The 23619-nt window shown below is 47.6% G+C and overlaps 1 protein-coding gene across 4 annotated transcripts in view; it reads left to right on the top strand.

The window, feature by feature from the left end:
* Positions 1 to 21978, top strand: part of LOC144112366 (organic cation transporter protein-like) — a 49012-nt gene extending 27034 nt beyond the window's left edge. For 2 of the 4 annotated variants that reach the window (XM_077645214.1, XM_077645213.1), the window contains exons 6-9: positions 7355 to 7569; positions 12390 to 12574; positions 17067 to 17206; positions 18398 to 21753. In XM_077645214.1, the coding sequence (XP_077501340.1) occupies positions 7355 to 7569; positions 12390 to 12574; positions 17067 to 17206; positions 18398 to 18593 (736 nt within the window). In that variant the 3' untranslated portion in view covers positions 18594 to 21753. The other 2 variants (XM_077645215.1, XM_077645216.1) reach the window with 2 other exon arrangements.
* Positions 21979 to 23619: the final 1641 nt, after the last annotated feature.

The following is a 23619-nucleotide window of genomic DNA, read 5'->3' as shown; positions in this document are numbered from 1 at the left end:
AATGTGTCGACCAGGGCGGTGAGAGCAAGGTTGAAGAGAACTGGGCTCAGCACTCCACCCTGAGGGATTCCGAGCGAATTTTGGTGTAAGGACGTTGGTCCGTCCGCAGTCAGGACAAAAAACGACCTCTCTAATAAATAGCTGCGTATCCAGCTGAACGTGCGGCCTCCGATCTCAGCAGCTTCCATTGCGTCCAAAATTGCCTGATGCGTTACGTTGTCGTACTCGGCCTTGATATCCAAAAACAATGCCACGGTCAATGTTTTCAAACTTTTGCTGTGTTGCACCGACGTTACAAGGTCAACCACGTTGTCGATAGAAGAGCGGCCACGTCGCAGCCCAAACATTAAGGTTGGATAAATCTGATATCGCTCCAAGTACCATTCCACGCGTGTGAGCAGCATTCTTTCCACGACTTTGCCGACGTAGCTGGCGAGTGCAGTTGGATGGTATGACGAAAGGTCAAGCGGTTATTTCCCCGGTTTAAGAAGTGGAACCAGACGACTGGTCTTCCAATCATAAGGAACTATGCCAGCAGTCCATGACTTGTTATAAATGTCCAAAATAGCCCGTCGAGCTTCTTGGCCAAGGTTGGCAAGTGCGGAGTACGTCACACCATAGGGCCCTGGTGATGATGACCTTCTACAACAAGCCAGCGCAGCATCAAGTTCTTCCATGGAGAATAGTGCATCCATCCGAGAATCCCTTGAGGGTGGAATATTGTTGCAGTGCAGCGTTGCGCCTGGGTTCGGAGGGCCTGTTTTTCTTGAGCAGAAATCTTCGGCTACCTCAACCACACTGCGTTTTTGGTGGAGCGCTACGGATTTGAACGGGTAGCACTGTTGAGGGGACGTGCGAAGACCGCGAATTACGCTCCAAATGCGTGACAAAGGCTTCCGTGGATCAAGTGTTTGGCAAAATGTCCTCCAGCGTTGTGTTTGTAGTGCCTGAATTCTGCGCTGAATCTTCTTCTGTATGCGCCTAGCATCTCTTAGGTCTAGGCGCGACTTTGTGCGCCGGTATCTGCGCTCTGCCCTGCGCCGTTGTGATCGTAGTCGCTGCAATTCGAAGCCAAAATCGGTGTAGTTAGCGACAGGGTTAAAGGGGCAGGTGGCATGTTCCATGGCCTCCTTAATTTTTTGTTCAAGACCGGTAGAGAAGCCCTTTGTGCAAGCAGCCTCCATAAGTAATTTAAAAACTGTCCAGTCAATGCGCTGCCTACACGAGCCTGCGGGAAATGTAGAATGGCCGGTAATAATCAGATAGGTTGGGATATGGTCGCTGCCATGGATTTCTACATCCAAAAACCACCGGACGCTGTTGGTAAAGCACTGTGAAACGAAAGTCAAGTCCAAGCAGCTGCTATAAGTCACCCCTCAAATATAGGTAGGGCTTCCGTCATTAAAGCACTGGAGGTCATGGACAGAGGCGAAGGACACAAGCTGTCTTCCCCTAACGTCCATCCTAACGCCTCCCCACATGGTGTGTTGAGCATTGAAGTCACCCATAATGACCCACGGAGCAGGTGTAGCTGCCATCAAACCACTCAACCTTCTGGCTTCGAAACGACTTGATGGCGCCAAGTACACCGCCAGTAGCGTTAACGTCAGGTCTCGGCTCTTCACTGTCAGGCAAGCGTACTGATTGTCTTCGTTCGGAGGAACTGAAGGTTACACATATGTAAGTTCATGTCGAATGTAGACGATGACTTTGCTGTATTTGTTGCGCGTGGGTGATGCAAATACCTCGTAACCGGATATTCGCAAAATTGCCGCGGTCTTCGGTTCACAAATCACAAGAATGGGGAAGTTATTCTCGTAGACGTAGTGCTGTAAATCGTAAATCCGGGACTGGAGTCCACGAGCATTTCATTGAAAAATGAAAGCTTGCTTGACTTTCTTTTGAAAAGACAGGTCCGAAGGACCCATGATGCCTTCTACTGCAGAGCGGCAAGAACTGGATGGAGCGCGTCCAGCACTTGAAGTGCGCTTTTTGCTGCTGGCGTGCGTAGTCTGGAAAGCAGAGCAAGCATGGCATTCATTAGTGAGGTTAGCATTGCAATCACTTGCATATCTGGGCCATGGACTTAATCGTACCTATTGGCTGGATCAGTCTTGGCGCTGCACACTGCCCTGAGTGCGCCACCATCCCTGACACTGTAGGCGTAGAAGGCTTTGGCAGTGGTGGCCAAGTTGCATCTGAGGCAACAGGTCCAGCATCACCAAGCGCCGGGCTCCCTTGGTACGGATTTTGGAGGCGGATAAGCTGCAGTTGCGTTTGGGGCATTCTTCTCAAATGTGACTGCTTTCTTTGACGACCTTCGGCGGCGCGAACGACGTTGTCGCACCTTTGCGGCGGCTTCTTTGTGCGTAGAATGGTCTCGCACCATTTGCTTCAGTACCGCCCGCTCGGTCTTTAGGCGGGGGCAGTCTTTGCGCAGAGGCAGTGTCGGATCCCATGAAGTCAATGTAGCAAATTTTTAATGGGACAGTATTAGAAGCTTCATGGGACCAAAATGCCTCGTCGATCATAAAACTCGCCCATTGGCTCAAGAGAAGTTATGCCTCCAGGCCGGATCACTGAGGCAGAATGAGCAATCTAGTTGTAGCTGCATACAGCAGTATCTTACTCCATATTTAGGAAAAGCAGTTGAACGTACTTTTGTGTGAATTTTCGCGCGGTTTTTTAATTTATTAAGGATGTGTGAAAACTCAGACTCAAAGTCTCGATTTTGTAGTTATCGCGCAAACTTTTCAGGAATCACACCTCGGCGCCATAGTACATGTCTTGGTTAGGCATTAAGGATAGAATAATATCAGAAGAGACATAATGGAGCCATTACTCAAGCACTGAAGTACAATGTATTTTTCAAATGCAGGTGTCGCTGAAAGTAAGCCGCGTTTTCCACCTGTCTGATTACATTGTTTTGTTTCGGCGGGTGTAGTTTGGTGGCGTTGGCTTTCGTTGAAATTTACTATACAAGGCTGCAGTAGTTAGTATGATAGAAACAGCGCGTTGTTGATGTGTAATATACGTTCTTCTGCAATAGATATTGACATCGGGTCAGTGCACGTGTTGCTGCTGGTAATGTATGGCAAATGTAGCTCATACGATATTTGCAACTCCAAAAATTTAAGCATACGGGGCCCGTTGAAGCTGGTTCGTAGAATCTGGCCGGTTTCATGACACGAACCCGAGCTCACGACAAATCAAGCGAGGCCTAACAGTTGTGTTGTACCTCGGGATGAAACGGTCGTCGACAAGTTCGCGATGCTGTACAAGAAGAGCCAGAGTCAATTTTCTAGTGTCTCCGCATGCCACACTGAGACATTTTGCCTGTCAGGACAGCAGACCTTATTTTTAGCAGCGCTTGCTTTGGGGCAAGTTGGCTCATGATGTACGACGGATCACGGAAATGTAGTGGTTGGTGGTAGGAGATGGCCCTGACTAATTGGTGTGAGCTTGGTGTGGCCAATTCCTGATCGTGTGTGGATGTCGCATTACTGCCAGGTATGAAATAAGTGCGCTTCCTGCCTGATCCTTGTGCTGTTGTGTTAGTTTGGCGAGATTGCGAAAGAGGCTCATGTGCTGCAGTCGTTGTGTGTGGAGTATATTGTTGTATGAGGTGTAAAGCCCGACTTTCCGACGTACCTCCTAGCGCCGGTTCTTGCCATTTCCATGCAAAACCACACTTCAGGCGGATAAGTTATAGTTAGTACTCTTCGCGTTGACTAAACAATAAGAAAGGAGCTACATTTTAGATCAGCGGAGACAGTGCGGCGGTTGAGACTGATTTTGGAAGCCGAGACATGAAATTCAGGGAAGCTTCGCCGGTATTAATAAGGCACGAGTAGGAATGGACGCGCGACGCAGATCGTGCAGGAGTGTCTCGGGGAACAGGACACATTGCAAGTAACTTACACGCGTCATCGTCATACAACTTTGACGCTATTAAGAGCCACGCGACCTGTGTTCACACAGTAGATGTTACTGACACCGCGGGGTGCATAGACACCGCAAGAAGCTCAACCTCTAAGTCGTTAGCGCCCTAGTGCGAGGTAATAAAAATTGAAACACCGTGTGCATCCTTCCAATAGGGGCTTGCGAGCGACTTCTACCTCTCCATCCAACGCTCGCTTCGGTGGCATGGCGGTTGCACTCCAACTTCGGCCAGCCACTCTGTCCTGACTGCACACAAAGGCAGCTGCTTCGAGAAGCGCAGTGGCGGCCCGCCTCTTACCGCTGAGGACGTGAGGACGTAACTCGTCGAGGCCAGTGCGACCGAGTCAGGCCATGCACATTGTACGCGCAGCCTTCTCCACTCTTCCTCGCTATCGCAGCTTTCGCCGCGGCAACGTCTCTCGCTTTTCTATCTTCACGTATCATCTCCCTTGAATCACTGGGCTCCCACGATAGCGCAGCCACCCTTGCCGGCTTTCCTCGGTGCCTTCTCGCCACCTCTGCGTCAGCTTATGATGTCCATGCTTTTTATTTCTTCATCAGACCTTTTCCCCCTTTTCACTACCTCCGTGGCCATCGTTTGCCGTAGCACCGTCTTCTCCACCCTTCCCTCTTAATCCCTTGCCCCTTTCCATGTCCTGTTTTAGAAACGCGAACACACGCGCGTACGCTGGGCTTCCTCGCTACGAACTGTGTTTTGGCGTGAGAGAAATAAAACGCTTCGCATCAGCCCCTTAGTCACAGCTCAATAGGGAAACTATGCACTGATCGACACTGCCTTGCGGTTGCCCCTCACACAGCGGAATCGCGTGTAATGGTATAGCGTATCAACAAACTAAATCAGCCGTAAAAAAATAACGAAACGACTTTTCAACATGCAGCTAAGACACGAGATGTAAAAACTATGGAACACTAAATCAGGCGAAAAAAAACAAGAATTTTTCAACATCCATCTAAGGTGCGAGGTCTAAAAACTATGGAACGCAACATTGAAGATTTAGAGACCGCAGATTCGCAACGTTATCATTAATATTTATCCTATCTTATCACACTTTACGGCATATTACTACACTAGTCACACACTTGCAGAACATGGCAGGTTCGGGTTTACCAAAAAGAAATGGACAAGATAAGAGTAAAACCATTTCTCGTCTAGTTTAAACGTCATTTGTTTGTATGACAGCGTGAAATTATGAAAATCCGCGGAGAGGTAAAATATGAGAATACATTATACAAGCGGTCAATGAAGTAGAGCCGCAAAGAGAAACAAATATTTAAATACATTATGCGTATATACATGGTATAAAACTTGGGAAGAGAAATCGTCCAACTTCATTTTCTGTACATGTACAGCCCCGCACTTCAGGTCGTATGCGATCACCACCCTCTCTGCTGGTTGACGAACTTACGGGGCTCCTCTGGGCGCTTTTCGCGTTGTAGCTTGCGCCTTTAGGAGTTTGACATAGGGGCGCCAGCACAACGATGCCGACTGCTTGTCAAGGTCTCCAGTCAAGGTTGCACGCGAAGGCAAAAAACTGGGCTTTCCTCTAATCGCAGCCGTAGATATAGCAACTCTTTCCCACCAGCAGCATGAGGACCCGGAGATTCGAGGGTGCCCGGCCCTTCTCAAGAAAACAGTGGTCCTGTTGCATGCGCAACAACGCACTGTAGAAAATCAACTTTTCTCCAACCGGGAGCGACTACCTCCTCGTCGTCCAAGAGATTGTCCGTGAAGAAATCTTGAAGGCGTGTCCCGACGAGCCCACCGCCAGTCACCTTGGCTACGCCCTCACTATGGCTCGGGTCCAATGGAGCTATTACTGGTCTAAGCTTGCGGCGACAGTGCGACACTAAGTGTGTACGTGCCACGATTACCACCAACGGTAAACACCGCCTGTCAAACCAGCTGGACTTTTACATCCTGTACAAGTGTCCAGAGTCTCGTTTGATCAAGTTGACATGGATGTTCTCGGCCCATTCCCAACTTCATCTTCAGGTAACAGGTGGATTATCGTCGCCAACGATAACCTTAACGCGCTACGCTAAAACCAAGGCACTTCAGAGAGGTACAGTAACCAAGCATGGGAAATGTTTCGTGGAATGTATCGTCCTGAGGCATGTCACCCCGGCACTTATTATCACGGATAGAGGCACCGCTTTCACTGCCAAACTCCTGGAATCCCTCGTGTGACTGAGTGGCACTGCTCACAGGAAAACAACAGTCTTCCATTCCCAGATGGATGGTCTGACTGAGCGTCTTAACAAAGCTCTCATTGAAATGCTGTCCATGTGCGTATGCTTACATTGAGCATCCGTCTAAGAATTTCCTTCCACCACGTACAACACTGCGCAACAAAAGACCACGCGGAAGACGCCCTTCTGTCTGTTATGTGGCCGCGAATTGTCGACAGTGTCGGAAGCGACGCTGCCCCATGATGGCCTCGACCCCGACATTGCCGCCGAGAGCTTCACTCTTCGTGCAGAAGGAGCCCGACAGTTTGCAAGGCTGGACATCCAGCACCATCAAGGCCATGGCTCCCGGCGTTACAGCCGCAGCCGCAGACTGGTCACGTTCGCTCCCAACGACAGAGTGCGAGTATGAACACCCAATAGATGCCGCGCTTTCAGAGAAACTATTAAAGCATTGCTTCGGTCCCTAGAGAGTGCTCCGTCGGCTAATTGACGTCACTTACGAACTTCTACCGGATGGGTTTTTCTGGACTACCTGCCGTCGGCAGAGACCTGAGATCGCCCGTGTCGCGCGCATGAAGCCTGATCGCGAGACAGCTAGAGGCTAAGTGCCGCACGTTACTCAATTTTCTTTTTTTTTTCTTTTTCCTATCTTCTTTTTAAAGTACAGAGTCGATGTTTTTCCTCCGAGAAGGAGGGCAATGCCGCGTCTTCAACAACAGCCGCTCGGCGGCTGCTCGGCACGAAGCTCGTGCGCCACGCCACGCTGGTGGCTTTGGCGAAGAAACTGAAGTTTTGTTTCCGGTCGCCTCTCGGTGCAAATCAAAAATACAGAAAACAAAAGTCACGTAGTAAATAAAAGGCCACATTAATGATAAAAGAGACCAAAAGATTGAAAACTAAATCTACAAAAAAACATGGCCGAAACGCGTCCAGTGGTGGGCATGCGTTCAGCGTGTTATGTTTCCTGTGCGAGAGCGATTAATGTTGTTATTCACCAGTGCCAGTAATATATACAACTGCCCCCTGTTTTCTTTTGCAATCGAAATAAAGTCGTTACACCTGTCGGCACTCGTCGAGATGTATATATTTATTTTATTTTCTTTAGGCATACTATTGGTTTTATGACGTTTTTTTATAAATTCAAGCTCAGGAACAGAGAATCGGGTGCTGCCAGAAGGCGTTGTCCTAACATTCATCGCAGGTTCATGGGATCGTTCGTGTACTACAACCTGGTGCTGTCGTCGACGAGCGCTCCGGGCAACCCGTACTTCAACTACGCCATCTCTGCGGCCAGCGAGATCCCCGCCGCTCTGCTGGGCCTATGGGTGGCGCGCCGATGCAGCCGGCGTCGCTCTCAGGCACTCTTCCTGCTGCTGGCTGCGCTGGCCATCGTGCCACTGCCGTTCCTGCCCAAAGGTGCGCCTCCTGGCACCGCGCTTTTGCTGCGAGCTCACGGGGACAGTAGCATGGGGGAAAACGGTAAAGAACACTGAATCCCGCAAGCACAAAACCAAGCGTCGGCTGAAGCCAGATGTGCCACTGAGAGTTTCATGACTTCTTTATTTTTCAATCCTGTGGGCCTTTCTGAGACTCACACAATAGCGAGCACATAAGCGTGTATATGCACTGCCGATCATCGCATGCAAAATGCGCAGTCAGTACACACGTGACTACTGGTAGAGAGATTATGTGTGCAGCACCAACGTGCGGCAAATTCAGACATGATGCTTTACGCGTAAGCTGTAGCGGACTGTACAGAGAGCAGGTTGCGCATCGTCGCCGCGGCGGCTCAGTGGTTAGGGCGCTCGGCTACTGATAAGGGGGAGCCGGTTTCGAGCCCGACCGCGGCGGCCGCGTTTCGATGGAGGCGAAACGCTAAGGCGCTCGTGTGTTGTGCGATGTCAGTGAACGTCAAAGATCCCAAGGTGGTCGAAATTATTCCGGAGCCATTCACTACGGCATCCCTCATACCCTGAGTCGCTTTGGGGTGTTAAACCCCCATGAGCCATAAAGCAGGTTGCGTAAACATTTTCAAATGCAATCTTCCGTGAACGCAACTTCCTGAACGAACGCATACAGACACTCCGTCATATGCGTCAGCGCATAATTGCAACAACCTACTCCTGTTTAAGAAAATAATCATTCTTTACCCTACATAACAAATTGTAGAGCCAGTGCTCAAACCCGAATGAGACTGAAGAAAATTTTCTTCACCTAATCTGATGTTTGAATGCCAGGCATTTACTACGACACCTGGGCTGCGTAACCTAGAAGGCGACCCAACGCTGAAAATTTCCAAGAAAAAAAGACTCTAAGAAATGAAACACAGTCACGGAAACGTCGTTGCCCATTTGGAAGTACGTACTGAAATTCAACTGCGAAGCTTCTGTGAAAGCTGCATACTCTTTCTTTCGTAGCCGTATGGCTGCTCTTGAGCGTATGCTAAGGTATTATGACTCGCATATTCCAAATTTGCGCCACATTAGCTTACAGCCTCTCATACCCAGCCTTATCGCCCGGAGTGTACGAGGGCGCTGTTGTGAGCTAGTTGTGTAAAATGACAAAAAAGGAACAGAACAAGCACAAGACGAAGTAGACAGCACCTGTGTCGTTCGTCTCTTTCGTTCTGTGTGTGCGCTGTTCCCTTTTTGTCACCTGGAGTGTAGCTGGTCACATAAAAATCCTAATATCATGCTACCAGAGAAATATGTTAAGGGTCTGTAAAATCGTGGGATATTAACCTATCCGTGTTTTGCGTACAGAAGCGATCAATCCCGTGTAGAGCGCTCGAGTGGCCCGCAGAGCAACAAGTTTTGCTCCGCGCGACCGCAGCTGCTTCGTTCCAAGGTCAGTACTTGTGTGGGAGTGCAGCCACGTTGGCTTCCATAAGTTCTAGACTGCCCCTTCAAGGAGGCTTCCGGCCGGCTGTAACACAAACTGAGCTCCATTCGCATGGTCTGAGTTATGCGGGAGCTTCTGGCGAAATTTGTGCTCCGATCGGTTCCCCCTGATGACCTCTCTAGTTGCCGTTAGGTAGGGATGAGTGGTTTGCGGCAAGCTGTTTCGAGTTGCTGCCTCACCCATGAATAAACTATTCGAAATCAAAGCTTGTGCACTGCTGAAGTGAGGTGCAAGTTACATATTGGCTTCCCCGCAGCTCATGTCATCATGTTCCCCGCCCTCATCGCCCTGCTAGCCGCTACAACCTCGTAGCCGCGCAAAGCTACTCCAGGCCACAAGCGCTGGGCGACTTCGGTGATGTGTGATGCACTCCCCTGGTCAATTCCAACCCTCTGGTCTGGCTCACCTGCATGCTGTGTCACGCGCCATCACGGTTCTTAAGCTGCTATCCTCCACGAACTCGCGGCCGCTCTAGAGGATTCCAATCCTTCAGCACTGCGCCCCCTCTGTGGTGTGTTGTGTGCCCACAGCGTTCAGAGATTGCTTGACGGTGCAACCTTGCGGTCACGTATGGAGAGCCGCCTACCACCTCTGTGGTTCGTCATACCCCTGCCCCTCGGTCAAGGATAGCCACCACGATCCGGCGGCTGCTCTCGGGGACTCCAACGCTCTCTACTCCACCTTTGTGTGCACCCCCGCCCCACGGTGACTGCCAGCCCCTGCAGCACATTTGCCGGACATGATGACTGCAGCTATCTGGCGCTTTGCCACATTTGTGGTGCATATACTAGGAAGGGCGAGAAAAAGAAAGAAGTTTCCTGCCCGCACTATGTGGTGCAGTCAATTTTTTAGGTCTCCTATATTTGCCGCATGCAATTTGCAATACAAGTAGTCACCACCTGGTTATGGCCAACCCCTCTCGTGGGTATGTGCCATTCTGTGAGGCAAACAACAACAACATCTGTCATGTGCTCTGACTACTAGGCGACGGTGAGCCCTTCTTTCACTTACGGTACCGGGCTCATTGGTCATTGTAGCCCCCGATATTTTTTACTTATTAGCATCATAACCTACAGCGCAAAGACATCAAAGCAGGGGAGTGAACTAACAAAGAATCTACTGTACAGGGTCATCAAGAAACTACAAGCAGCAAAAATGTACTCTACCTCGTTTTCAAGAGTACACGTAAGCATGAAATGTTTTGTAGTGCCGGCATCGCACATATAGAGACTGAACTTCGTTACGAGGCCAGACAAAGCCATCCGTCTGCAGCGTCCCTCAGGCGGGAGTGTGCAACGTGTCGTGTGGAGCCATGGCGCCATCCTTCGTCGCGGCGCTGAACCCGTTGTAAACAGTGAGGGCGGAGGAAGGTATTGCCGCGGGCACGAGGATTACGCAAAAGGTGCGGCGTTCTCACATCGCGCACACGTCGCTAGGACTGCGCGTGCGCTGCTCGGGCGCTGGACAGAGAGTAGTATAGGATCCTTCGCGCCGCATCCTGGCTTCGCCCACCACAGGACTGTTGGGAAACGCTGTCGTTGACGCACGTGCTGCTCCGGCGGCAGCCTAGCACGCAGGCAGCAGGGGACAGGCGGAAAGTCCCTACAAAGTTCGGTCAAGTTCTCCTCCGTATTCTCCGTCGTTTTGGCGCCAAGGTCATTCCAGGCGCTCCGACAATGGGAACTGGAAAGATTTCATGCTTAATACGAAAATCTATGACACATATCTGTAAAAGAAACAATCTAACAAAGAAAAACTTATGATTCCTGTTGTCTATTGAAAACTTGTCTTGAAAGGGTAGCACTTTGGCTTGTGCCTTCTTCAGAAGTCAAGAAACAGAACATTATATTATGGTCTTTGCTCAAACTATTGATGGGCATAGGAAACGATATGATTGCGGGAAGCATTCAGGTGATAATGGGTACGATACTGGTCATGGAGTCACGGTGGACAAGTGGAGGCGGCCAGAACTCGTAGGTGCGATAATGTAAACAAAGATGAAATGCAGGGAGACGCATATAATATGTGATATTAGCCAGCAGCACTAGGTGGGCTGAAAGCTTCTCACTGCGTGTCAGCAAGAGCTTAGTTTGAGCAAAATAAACTCAGTTGTAAGTTGGTGCCAAACCTGTCTTGCATATATTGGTCTGATTCTCTCGCGCCAGTTCGCTTTTATGCACCATATATCTCTTTGGGTGGTTACGCAACTGTAACTGTAATCGCAAGAAATTGCCGCCATATAAACTCAGTTACGATGGACTGCTAGGCTCCGGACAAAACATATAATATAGCGGCGATGATCACGTCCGCACGGCGTTTTAGTGGCGCACGCGTCAGAAATACGTAGTCAACATGCATCTGCATCGCTTCCCATCAAAGTTTTGGTCAAATGTTTAGGGGAAGCCGCCAAGGTGGAGTAAACTTGTAATAGGAAGTATTTACACATTGGCATCCACCCAAATGCATCCCTGCGACTGCAAAGGAAAGCCATATAGCTTTCTCAGAAAGCTGTTTGTGCGGTGTGTGGTAGTGCCATAACTTTGCCTTCTCCAGTACAGACTCTCTGGTCCTCTTACATCTGATCGCCGATATCCGGCCTCTTCCAGCTATTGGTACAAAATCCATCGAGACATATTTTATTTCCTTTTAGACGGCACACAATCACAGTGGCGCCATGGTTCGATCCCTGTACTTCAGGAGCAAAAGGCACATGCTCCACTTTTGTGCCACTGGTGTAACCCTTGCTCTTTTCTAACAAACATTCCCGAAAAGAACTAGCGCAGCTCTTGGTGAAGGCTGACTTGAAGGCAATGCAGCAATTATACTTTTTACAAAGGCTAGAGTTGAGGCAGGAGAGCGGCTACTAAGAACAAAGACTGGTACGACCTCAGTAAGGTCACACGGTTTGCGAGTGCCACATGCCTTCCAGCTATGACGAACAACTACATGGGTTCTTGCTCAGTGCGCAGCCATTTTAATCTAGCATCGCAATCGTGTACTTTCGCCCTCATTTGGGCCAACGGTGATTGGTCTAAACAGGTTCGTGGTTTCCACTTCTAATACTGTGCCCATTTCAGTATAACATCCACGCACTGTCAAAAAAGTACTGCTCGAAAGACAACATTGAACTAATCATGGTGTGAATCAATGCTTCTGCGGTTAACCATTCGCGACCACGCGCACTACACAGAGGGCTGGGTCGGCGCGATATCTCAGTTCGTCTGTATTACATTCTCGGTGCTTTAGACCAGAAAAGAAGACCCCAAGCAACGTTTCTTCCAAGCTGTCGTGTATAGAACCGAACAACTACGCTTGACTACGCCGCATTCGCGCAGACAGTCCCGGCTGGCTGAGGATTGGATCGAACGTGCTGGTGAGGTTCCTGACGCTCAATGCGGGCTTCATCAAGTGGATCATGGCGCTCGAGGTGTTCCCGACGTCGGCCCGCAGCTTCGGCTTCGCATGTGTGCTCACCTGCTCCCGGTTTGGAGCCATGGTGGCGCCATTCCTCCGCGACCTGGTGAGGGTCTCCCTGTGTTTCTTTCCCCAAGTGCTCAGGTAGCAAAACTTTACGGCGGCGCAGCGCAAGCAGAACACCGACACAGTCAAGCTTAGCGCCTGTAAGCAGGGCGTGACGCGTCACTTCAAGAGACTGAAGGTTCAGAAGAATGACGTGATTAAATTTTCTTGGGATTAAATGGAGGCTGAGGTTAAGGTCTGTCCTAGTTCAAAGTAATAAAGAGTGCTACAGTGTTTAGTTTTTGATGCTGTAATATTCCGCAATGAAACTGTCTCGCAGTGTTCGTTAAATGGCTTTTTCATCTGATCCAACTTGGCAACGCGGAAAATCGTGATCATCGTGAACGAAAAGCCGCTAACTCGGATGGCTCCCGTGTTATCTGAGATCGGTATACTACGGGGAATAGGTATTCGAGTAGAACATGTGGGGGGGGGGGGGGGGGGGGGGACTACTTGGTGCATTTCAACACAAAAAACTGGCGCTGAATCAGACAAAATGCGGCAAGTGAAACTGTCCGGTCTTTCTGGCTGTGTTCAGCCTGATTTGGAGCCAGTTTTTTTTTTTTTTTGAATGGGTGTTCACAGGAAAGCTCGGCTTCTGGAAATATCAGGTTTCTGACTTCGTTTTTCATGCTCTAGGATACCATGAATTTCTTTTTATATACAGGGCCCAATAATATCAAAGGGAACAAGGTACGAGTAATTAATTATTGATTACTCAATAATTATGTGTGCTAATCGCATATTTTGCTGTTTTCTAACTAGTTTATCTTTTGGAGTATAATATGCAGTAGACATTTCCAACTTTTATAGAGAAGTAACCAAAAAATTCTCTTTTGCAGACTTGTTTCCTTTCGTTATGGAGCGACTTGTGCAATCGCCTTCAAAAAAACAGCTGCGGGGCCGCACCGCGGCGCTGGTATCTCCGGCGCTCGATCGCTGCTTGTGTATACTGAGTGACGATGAACTTCGCCGTCACAATCACGAAAGTGCGTATCGCACTTGATACATTTCTGTGCGGCATTTAACTGCTCTGCTGCGGACCATCGCGACAAGGTGCTCGCTTTGCGGTCAAAATGCCCCTGGTCGTGGCGCTGTAGCAGGAAGCGGAGGGCCGCGAGGCGACTGCTGTGGCGTGAAGGGACGGATCCCGTTTTGTCTTTTAACGCGACAGCGTTAATGCTCCCGTTCAGCGGAAGACCCGGCGTTGTCCCGGTGGCACTGTGTCGAAAAACCCGCTTAACGCGTGTATATCTGGAATGAAAATAATTGAAAAAGGACTTGTAATCTCACTCAAATGCTGGCGCTTGCCTACAAGGACTTAACTTTGTAAAGTAATTGATTTTACTTAAAGAAAAATTTCCATATATTTCAGTCGGCCTTCGAACCACCCTTGGGTCGCCTGCCGGGAACGCTACCGACTATAGGTCTCATAGGCACGCTGCATTGGCTGACGTACAAGGGGGGTGATATGTAGAGGTTGGCTTAATTTGAAGCGTAATGATGTGGTAATTAAGGGGGTAAACTATAGACATGTTAATTAGTGAGATACTAATTAGAGCAATACTGCGGAAGGCACTTGCAGAGGCGCCGCCGAATAACTAGAGGCACGGCCGTTCGATCGAGCGGCCGTGCTAGAGGCAAGCGGCGCGCAGAGCCAGAACCGCTCTTCTCCGCACGCAACACGCGGAAAGGTCAGTTCCTTCAGGACAGCCGAGCGGAACCGCTGGGGAACCGCAAGCAGCAACTGAGGCCCGCCAGAGTAAGCATCGCGGCGATACAAAGTGTCATCGTGGAGAACAAATAGCCGTACAGGAGTCATTCGCGTTTGCAGAGTCAAGGCTTTCGATGAGCGACCTTTAATAGAGGTCGTGGTTCTGTTCGGCGATGTTGAACAAGCCTAACGCCTAACAATGGTAACGCTCAACGGTGACCTCACTCCAGTCAGCACGTTGACGATACAAAGAGTCCGCGTCGTTTCGCAGGCGCCTAGACTTGCATGTGGCAGTGAACGAGTACTCTTGCAGGCACAAAGCTGAACCAGCTAATTGGCCAATGGTATATTTTAGCAAAGGAGGCCTTCAAAAAGCATGGTGTTCCGTGACCAATATGAAGCGGCGACCGATCAGTGTAAGGGAGGAGTTCGGCAAGCGCCCAATCAAGCGCCAAAGAATCGAGTTCAGTGGCGGAGTATTTTCGCCCGGCGGCGGAGAGATGGCTGCTCGCGTAAGAAAAAACAAGTTCACGATTGTGCTGCTGTTTGGCTAGCACAGCACTGGCCCCGTGTCTGCTGGCGTTGGTGCGAGCTTGAGCAGAGGTTGATGCGTGAAAAAAGGCTAAAATAGGTGGCGTGACCAACAACTTGATCAGCGACGAAAAAGTTTGCACTGAAGCAAGCCCTAGTGAAAGGAACGTCTTTCCTTAGGATTTCTGTTAGTGGGCGAAATGTTGAGCGAAATGGCGGAAATGCGAACAAAGGGTGACAAACCTCTTTATATCCTTCCTTCAAAAAGGAATAAGGCAGTCCGTAAGGATGCGGATTTTACCCGGGTCCGGTCGTGCTTAAAAAGCATCGACCACGTGGGAAAGATTAGTGAGCCGGTGGTGGCCCAACTGACAATTCGCAGGATTTAGCTGAAGCCTCACTTGACGAAGGCGAGCAGCAGTAGTAGAAAGTCGTTCGATGTGTACAAAAAACGTATGCAAGGAGGCCACGACATCGCCGAGGTAGCACAGACAAGTAGGTGCACTCAAAGCGTCCATCTACCGCTCGAAATGGTCCGAGTAATATTATTTAAGGATACTGCTAGCCATAAATAAGTTCTTACAATACACAGGCTAAATGGCATGACTTCAAAGGGATTGAACATAAGATGTTACGAATGCAGCCTTTCGCGGTACATGTCAGCCGCAGCGATCTGCCAGAAAGAGAAGCGCATGGAGAGATGAATTTGCGTCCATTGTCGTTTCAATATTTGAAAAGTTTATTCCTGCAAAAAAAGGCAGAAAAACTAGTCACTGCTGTTTTTTCTTCAAAAAGAGTATTAATGAAGAATTGGACACTGACAACGTTTTTTGGTATGGATGAATGTCTGGAATGCTAGTGCAAAAGTTAACTGACTGAATAATTAGGCACGAAATTGAAGTTTTAGCATGAAAAAAACGCGTGTATCAATATGCGTGCCAAGGTTCTCCTTCAACTGGCCCGAAAATGAACAGCAAATACGTTTTCACCGCCACGTGGAACATTTGGAGCACGAATTGTCAAATTACAAGTTCACCGTAGCAACCCGAATCCTCTTTCCACGCACTACAGCTGCACCCCCTTCAGCGCTACACCCGGTGGGATCCGCACCCCCCCCCCCCCGCACTCCTCAGTGACGCCACTGGCAGGTGTGACCGTAATTTGGCAGTCCGCGAGGAGGTCGTAAGCGTTGATCAACAAAAGCCCCCTCCAGGTCTTGGAACGCCTCCAAGGGATCTTCCTGCTGGTACCATCTTTGTCCTAACTAACATGCCTAGCACTGGGCCGGCAGGTCTACGCCAATGAGCTCAATTTTACGTACGTTATGTTTAGGTGGTGGGGGGGGGGGGTGCCCTGTCGCACCCTCCATCGCATCATCACAAAGGTGCTCAGGTCGGCCTTCATAGAAGGTGCGTTAGTACCGACTGTCAAACACGACTAAGATGAAGGCTCGGGGCGCGGGCTGTGCGCACGAGCAGTTCGAGGGCAGAACTGTTCAAGAAGCCTCCTGAGTCGCACATCTTTAATGGCGCACCGCTACGCACTTGCACTTACTAAACGCAGACATAAAACGAGGAACACACCATCTCTGTCTTGTCGACATGTGCGTCTCTTTCTATATCTGGCTTTGTAAGCGCCGTCCATATTTTTGTTTGCTGCGTTACAGGCCATGTTCTTTGTGGAACTTGCGCATGAATACGACGTATAGGACATACGCCGCTAAAGATGAGTGTGGCCGCCAGTGAGCGTTGCAGAGTTTAGGCTGCAATTAACTGAACATTAATTTTGTAAGGCAAAGGGAAGAACTGTATAGCTCAGTTGGCGGAACACCCCACGTGTTCATGCGGGAGTCGCTAATTCGGCTCCCACCGTGGCATGTTGTGTTTTGTTGTTGTTTTTGCTTTGTCAAATTATTTTGTATATAAAATTAGTACTTAGTTTAGACTGTTTTCAAGCTTGCAGTCCGCGTGCCTAAGCTGTTTCTTCGACGCGCATAGGAAGTGACATTGCTTAGGTTCAGTGTTCTCTGTAGGCCAATGAAGCCTCGTTAAGCTGCAAAGCGCTGTTTTTTTTCTGCTGCTTCGCTTTTATTGAGAAGAAACAACAGTTGCTTGAACTGGTTGGTTGAGAGAGAAGAAACAGGCCTTTGCTCGCGCTGTTTTCAGGAAGAACCGTCTTGTTCCGCATGCATCGGCTCAATAGCAGATAATTTATGAGCCCTTGTGCTACCGATATTCCATGTGCGCAGGGTGAGGCGACCGATCCTTCTGTGCCGTACGTGATTCAGGCGCTTTTCTTACTGCTCGCTTCTGGCATCAGCCTGCTGTTGCCCGAAACTCTCAATAAGCCGCTGCCCGATACATTCCACGAGGCAGAAAGCATAAGCAGGTAAGTCGGCCACCAGTCATGGCGGGAGACGCTGCTTCGGCGCTTTGATAAAGCCGCGGCAGCAAGACGGGCAAAATGGCTACATCTCATTCAGCCGGAAACATAACAACTCTAACTATACATACCTTATTCAAGATGACTTACTCTCCCATGTATATCATTACAAATACCTTGGAGTTAACCTTTCGTCCGATCTTTCATGGTCTTTTTTGATATCACATCCATATGCGCTGTGGCCTCAAAGTCATTAGGTTACATACGCCGTAACTTACGAAATTCTCCTGCTAATATTCGGAAACTAGCATACCTAACATTTGTTCGACCACAACTTGAGTTCGCTTCCTCCATTTGGTCTCCTTATTACAACATGGTCACCACATTAGAAACCATTCAAAACAGGACAGCCCGATTCATCTCTAAAAACTATAACTACCATTCAAGCGTCACTCAGATTAAAACGGATCTTTCTTTGCAATCTTTAGGCATACGCCGTGACATCGCTTTGCTAACATTATTTCACAAGTACGTGCACTCCAATAGGTCATGGTCATTTCACCTAGATGTCCCATCTCGCACATCCAAAAGATTGCACAATCATCTCAGTTTTACACGCATCTATGGTGACACACTAGCTTTCAATTCATCAGCACTTTCGCGAGCCATCAGATTATGGAATAACCTCCCAGATAACATCGCCTCGCTGTCTAATCTTGATACCTTCCATCACCAACTCATTGCACATTTCACTGAAGCCATCTTAACATGTTAATGCAATCTCTTTTACGCGTTCTGTTACACATTGCGTTTATTTTTTTTCTCTCTTTTTGTTCGTATTCTGTTTCCAAATTTGGTTGACATTAGTAAAGGCGCCATGTGCTTTCTAATTTTATTTTTTGTTAGATGTACACTGGGTCTCTTTTCTGGATTTATTTCGGTGTTCCGACGCCAAATTTACATTAACTTACCCCTATGTCAACTGCTCTGTATTATACTGAAGTGTATCCAATTTTTTACTGATCACGTATAGTGCCTTGTTCCCTTGTCTTTGTTTGTCCCCTTTTAAATTTGTTGTTGATGTTTTGTCGCCCCCTTACACAATGCCCTACGGGCCTGTAAGGTAGTTCAAATAAATAAATCATACACGATTTCATTTTATTATTTATTTTTTATTGTTATTTTATTTTTTTACAGCATACTGCAGACCCTAAATGGGTCCTGGGAGGAGCGGCAAAAAAGCATAAAAGAAATACAGCAAATAACATCGCAGAACAAATATAAATATTGGCACAGAATAAGAAACAGGCACTCAGCAACTGTCAATAAAATATTTTGTAAAAGGCGTCGATGTTCTTTAGTAGATCAGTCGGGAGTTCATTACATTGTGTGATTGTGCGCGGAAAGAATGAGTATTTAAAAACATCGACCCTACCGTTGTACGGTGTTAGTGATTCCAGGTGATGATTTCTTGTTAGTCGCAATGTGCTTGTTTTGATAAATGGATCAGGGCAAATGGAAAGTTTGTTATTTTTGAGTAAGTAAATTAGCTTCAACCTTTGAATTTTTCTTCGTGTTTGCAGTGTCTGTATGTTGTGTTGCGCCATCAGAGCGGTTGGTGAGTCAGTGGAGCGGTATTCGTTAAAATGAATTTAACAGATTTTCGCAGGATCATTTCTAAGATGTCGATGTTATGTTTTGTGTAAGGGTCCCAGACGGTGCATGCGTACTCTAGTTTAGGTCTGATGATGGACGTGTAGGCTAGGAGCTTTGCACTAGAAGGGCCAGCTTTCAATTTATGTCTGAGAAAGCAAAGTTTCTTGAAAGATGATGTACATCTGTTTGATATGTGTTTATTCCAGCTAACAATACTGGTTAGAGTAACACCTAGGTATTCGTATTTGTTAACTTCCTCAAGCTGGTGAGAAGGAAGGACATCTTTGCAAGAACTCTGCAGTGGACATCCGCTCGCATTCATACGCACCACAGTGAGTTCCTGGCGCCAAGAAAATCATCGGTTGTCAAAGCGTTTTGTTAAGTAAATAGAAAGCTAATCAAAAGGCGAAATTATAAACGCCTAATTTTAGTTGCCCCTGGCTAGTTTAATACAGACAAAGATTGAAATGCCGATTTCATTTTCTTCTGCACAGTACAGCACAGTGTTGTCCATGGGCTGTTGTTACCAACTGCTGCTTTGTTTCTAGGCTGCATCCAAGCAGAGCTGCTCTTCTCTAGGCAGCTTCATCTTAAGGAGCCGAGGAGAGGAAATTCATACATAAAATGGAGTCGTGGGAACAAGCGACTTGTTGTAGGAAAGTGGTGGTATTTTTAAACGCGGGTCATGGAAGTAGTGGTGTAGCAAAATCTTTCACGTTTCCCAAAAAAATCTCAAATGTTCGCGGACGTTGAGCACAAGTAGTGAAGTTAGGTTTTGCTATTAGCCGCCAAGAAAAAACGCCCTAAACTGCTCTTTCTTAAGCGCGAAAAGATTTGTGACTCGGCTGACATGCATTTCTACGCCGTTCTCAATTTGGATGGTTCACAACTGCGCATTGAATTGGGCTGAAGCGGTCGTGACGTCTGAGCCAGCTAGCGGCCGTATACACATGGCTTACTGTGGTGTATTGGGAGAAAGGTTAGCTCTTTTCTATTGTGATCATTGCCACATGCGTACCAAGCATGCAAAGGTTGCGAACTAAGCACCGTGCGACAGGGCAGCTTGGTATTCGCAAGGCGCGAGGGCATGCGCGTCTTCGCTTACCGCAGTCTTTCTCAAAGTTTGGCTTCCCTCCACGCATGTCAAGTGTGGCGTAACGACCCCACTGCCCGACATAACGCACTATCACAAAGTTTATTTTGGGGGGTTCTGAACGCTAGTGCATGACACTAACGCTTAATTTTTTTTGTGGCAGATAAAATATTATCGCGAATCGGATGTGCTTAACGACACAAAAAGAAAAATAAAGTGCATGCTATAAAGATAGAGTTTATCTAAAAACGAAAACAAGCTTTTCTCTGCAGCACTCAGTCGATACGAACGTGAGAATAAAACATCGATATTGGTACTTCGGGCTGCATTTTGAAGGAGACGTCATGCCCCCCCCCCCTTTTTTTAAACAAACAGAGCAAGGATTGTATAAGCGCACCGCAGCAATGAAAAAAAAAGGACTGTCATGGTTTCAGTGTGCTCAGCCGGGTTCTCCGTGGCCAAAAACTGCTAGCATTTCAGAAAATGCTTCGGCGCAAACTGCAGCCAAAACTTTGAATTCCTGTGATAGCACTATGTACTGTCCTTATTTGCTTCATTCAGCCAATCTGTCCAACTTATAACCATAACCTCAACGTAACTTAACTGCAGTGGCACCTGTAGTTTCCGGGTGATAGTGCGTTGCCACACCACTGACAGGAAATATATCTGTTCTGGTCCACCCACGTCTAGTCGCCTGTGAAGTTTGGCCACGCCCGCGATTAATGGGAGCCCAGTGTTTGAGCTGGCAGTGAGTGCTGAGACCTTCAGCGCCCCTTGGCGAAAGCAACAGATCCCCGTGGACTTGGTATCTCGTTGACGTGCCACCCCCGCCCCATCTGGCCCGTGCGAGCGAACTCGCCAGCCGTCTTATCCCATCCTCTGTGATCTTTCAACTATCCTTTATTTTCCTTCCTGGTCGCTAAACGTTATGCTTTAGCGTGGTAGCCAACCTTTATTATTTCATAGTCAGTTACAGCGCCACAGAAATACGGAACAGATATGTCTTGCAACAATAATGCCTATCCATACATCAATGACTCCCTAAAAAGGTAGTTTGTCCCTTCATTTTTTTATGAAGCTGAGGTTTTACAGACACTTTTGTGACTTTCTAATAGTCCGGCTTGTGACAGAGGGGAGACTATTCTCACATTAAGCAAATTAAATTAGTTAATAATGAATATCATCTCCATTACCTTATTTATTTAACTGGTGTTTTTAAACAGTGTATTTCCAAAAAAAATGCTGGTGGCGAAATAAATCGTTACATAAAAGGTATTAAAACTTCTTGGAAAAAATAACATCAATTTTTCTTCTTCCTATCCTCTTTAACAGTCTATAAAGCTTATTTCATGCCAACTAGAGAAATTTGTAGATAAATTACCCAATATTGCTCAGATAAGCCTTTAAGAAGTTTTTAAATACGCTAATATATACATTCGAGTAATACCACAAGCCTTCATTTTTTAAAAAAAAAAAAAAAAAAGCTTAGCAGCCGAAAAACCCACTGGCGCCTGTTGATCACGTCGCTGTGAACGTCACAGAAAACCAATGGATGCTTTTGCAAGTTTAATGAACCTCCGCGCATATTCTTATCCATTTTCAAGTTCAATCTCTTTCTAGGCACGTGCAAAGCAGGGTTCACGGAGCAACCGCTGCGTGTCGCCATTATAATATCGCGTAAAAATTGGCTTTGCTCATATTATGCAATCTCAAACCTCATGTTCGTCTGCTTAATCTCTCAGTAATGCTGGCAACGTTATACTTTCGTAGCTGGCGCGATGTGAGTAATCCATTTTCGTTGAACTTTCCAGGAAGAAGATTCCCAAGCCACCCAAGCAGCTGGCAGAGTATAAAATCGCCAACGCGGCACCGTGAACGGTCCATGTGTGTTCTACCGCAATCGTCGCGGCGGTCAGACGCAGGGAGAGAGAACGTGTCTTTTTTTGGAGCTTAAAAAAGAGAACTCTTTGATAGAACTACGAATAAATCATCTGTGAAGGATCCGAGTCAGCTTAGTGAGACTTGTGACATCTGGGATCAGTTTGTGCGACTTGAATTTAACCTGCGTTTTCTTCGTCGTCAACAACAAAATCGACCATCTGTTAATCTCGCACTATTTACGCTGTTTTAGTGACTGGATGATGCTCGAAAACTGTGGGAACAAATCGGGGTTTTTCTCCGTTCGAGTCAGCGAGAGAAACTCTCGTTCACTACAACGCGAACATCGTGTACCACTTGCACGTTTCACGGGTGTCCGTCAGACAGCGTCTAAATGCCTCTGGTGTCAGGAACGTGGTAACGAAAACTTGAGACACGCGCCTGCATCTCTCTTCTAACGACGTTTTGCTGCGCCTTCACATTCGTATAGACAAGCTAAAGATAAGGATAGCTCAGACACAATGCACCATGTCTTCCATCAGTGAAACCACACGTAGTAAAGGATTTATAGGTAAGTCATAATGAACCATTGAATATAAAACAGATAATGCAGTGAGCCTCTTAAGTTTATTCAACTCGTATTATTCGTCACGAAAAACCAGTGAAATTTTCACCAAGCCCAAAGTGATTGTTTCTACTTAGAAAAAAAATTTGCAACAGAAGATGCATTCCCTCCACTGCGTCAGGAACGGTAAAGGGAGATGAACCCGAAAGGGAGACGAAAGGACGAACCCTAACCCGTAATTCGTGGGACTCTGTTTCAGCGTGTTAAGATCATTGTGCGATTTTTCCGCCGCATTAGCAAGCGTGTGGGTTGCACGTTTTCAGTCCGCATGCGGGCTTGTATCGTAAGGGGTGTTGTGCGCTCACTTTGCTCCTTGCAGGAGAGCTGGACAGTTCCAGCGTGCCTATCGGCTCGCTCCTGGCAATGCCTCCAGTCTAATGGCGTGCATGTGTCTGTAGCAAAACAGGCAGATATATTGTTGTACAAATTACGTGCATTAATTGTGGATTACTCGAGACATCCATTGCGTCAACGTTTTTCTCTGCGGAATTTTTGGTCGAAGGTAAAATCGCGACAGCTGTGATGACTATGGATCTCGGTGCAGCCGACCTCGACGGTCACGGACCAATTCACGAACATCTGAAGTAATGTCATTGGAAACGATATGTATTTAGACCATTTCTATTCCAGGAACTGAAAAACTCGTCCCACAGCGACCGCGTACACCTTCTTGTAAGGTCGCTAAAAGTCTCTGCTCTCACAGCGGTCTACGACTCCTGCCCCAAAATAAGGAAAGGGTGCCTCCACTAAAAAGTACGCTGTTCCCAAACGTGCAATATTGATTTCAGAAGGACGACACACTTCTTGTTCCGAATTCTCGGGACCAAGCGCACGGACTAGGAGTGGCCAAGTTAAGGGTAGAGCCTGCTAACAAAAGTCAGCGATTACGACCTAGATACTCACATTTTTCAAATAACTACGATTACATATCTTAAACTATTAGCCAGTTATTCTAAACGCCACATTCCAGGGCTTCTACACTGCAGAAAAAAGAAGAGAATAATAGCTGCAGCCTTTCTGAAGCCACGCATGGTAGTTGTCACATTAATATGTAAACAGGCCTCCTCCCTAGCTCTCTACTCACTTTAATTGCGAGATATATGTTCATATCTATTCAGTGTATAAAGTGTGCGTGTTTGTGAATTGTGCATGCATTAAAAAATCACA

Source organism: Amblyomma americanum, unplaced genomic scaffold (assembly GCF_052857255.1).
Source record: "Amblyomma americanum isolate KBUSLIRL-KWMA unplaced genomic scaffold, ASM5285725v1 scaffold_73, whole genome shotgun sequence".
Classification (NCBI taxonomy): domain Eukaryota; kingdom Metazoa; phylum Arthropoda; class Arachnida; order Ixodida; family Ixodidae; genus Amblyomma; species Amblyomma americanum.
Note: the sequence above shows the minus strand (reverse complement) of the source record. Positions and strands in the feature narration are given on the sequence as shown.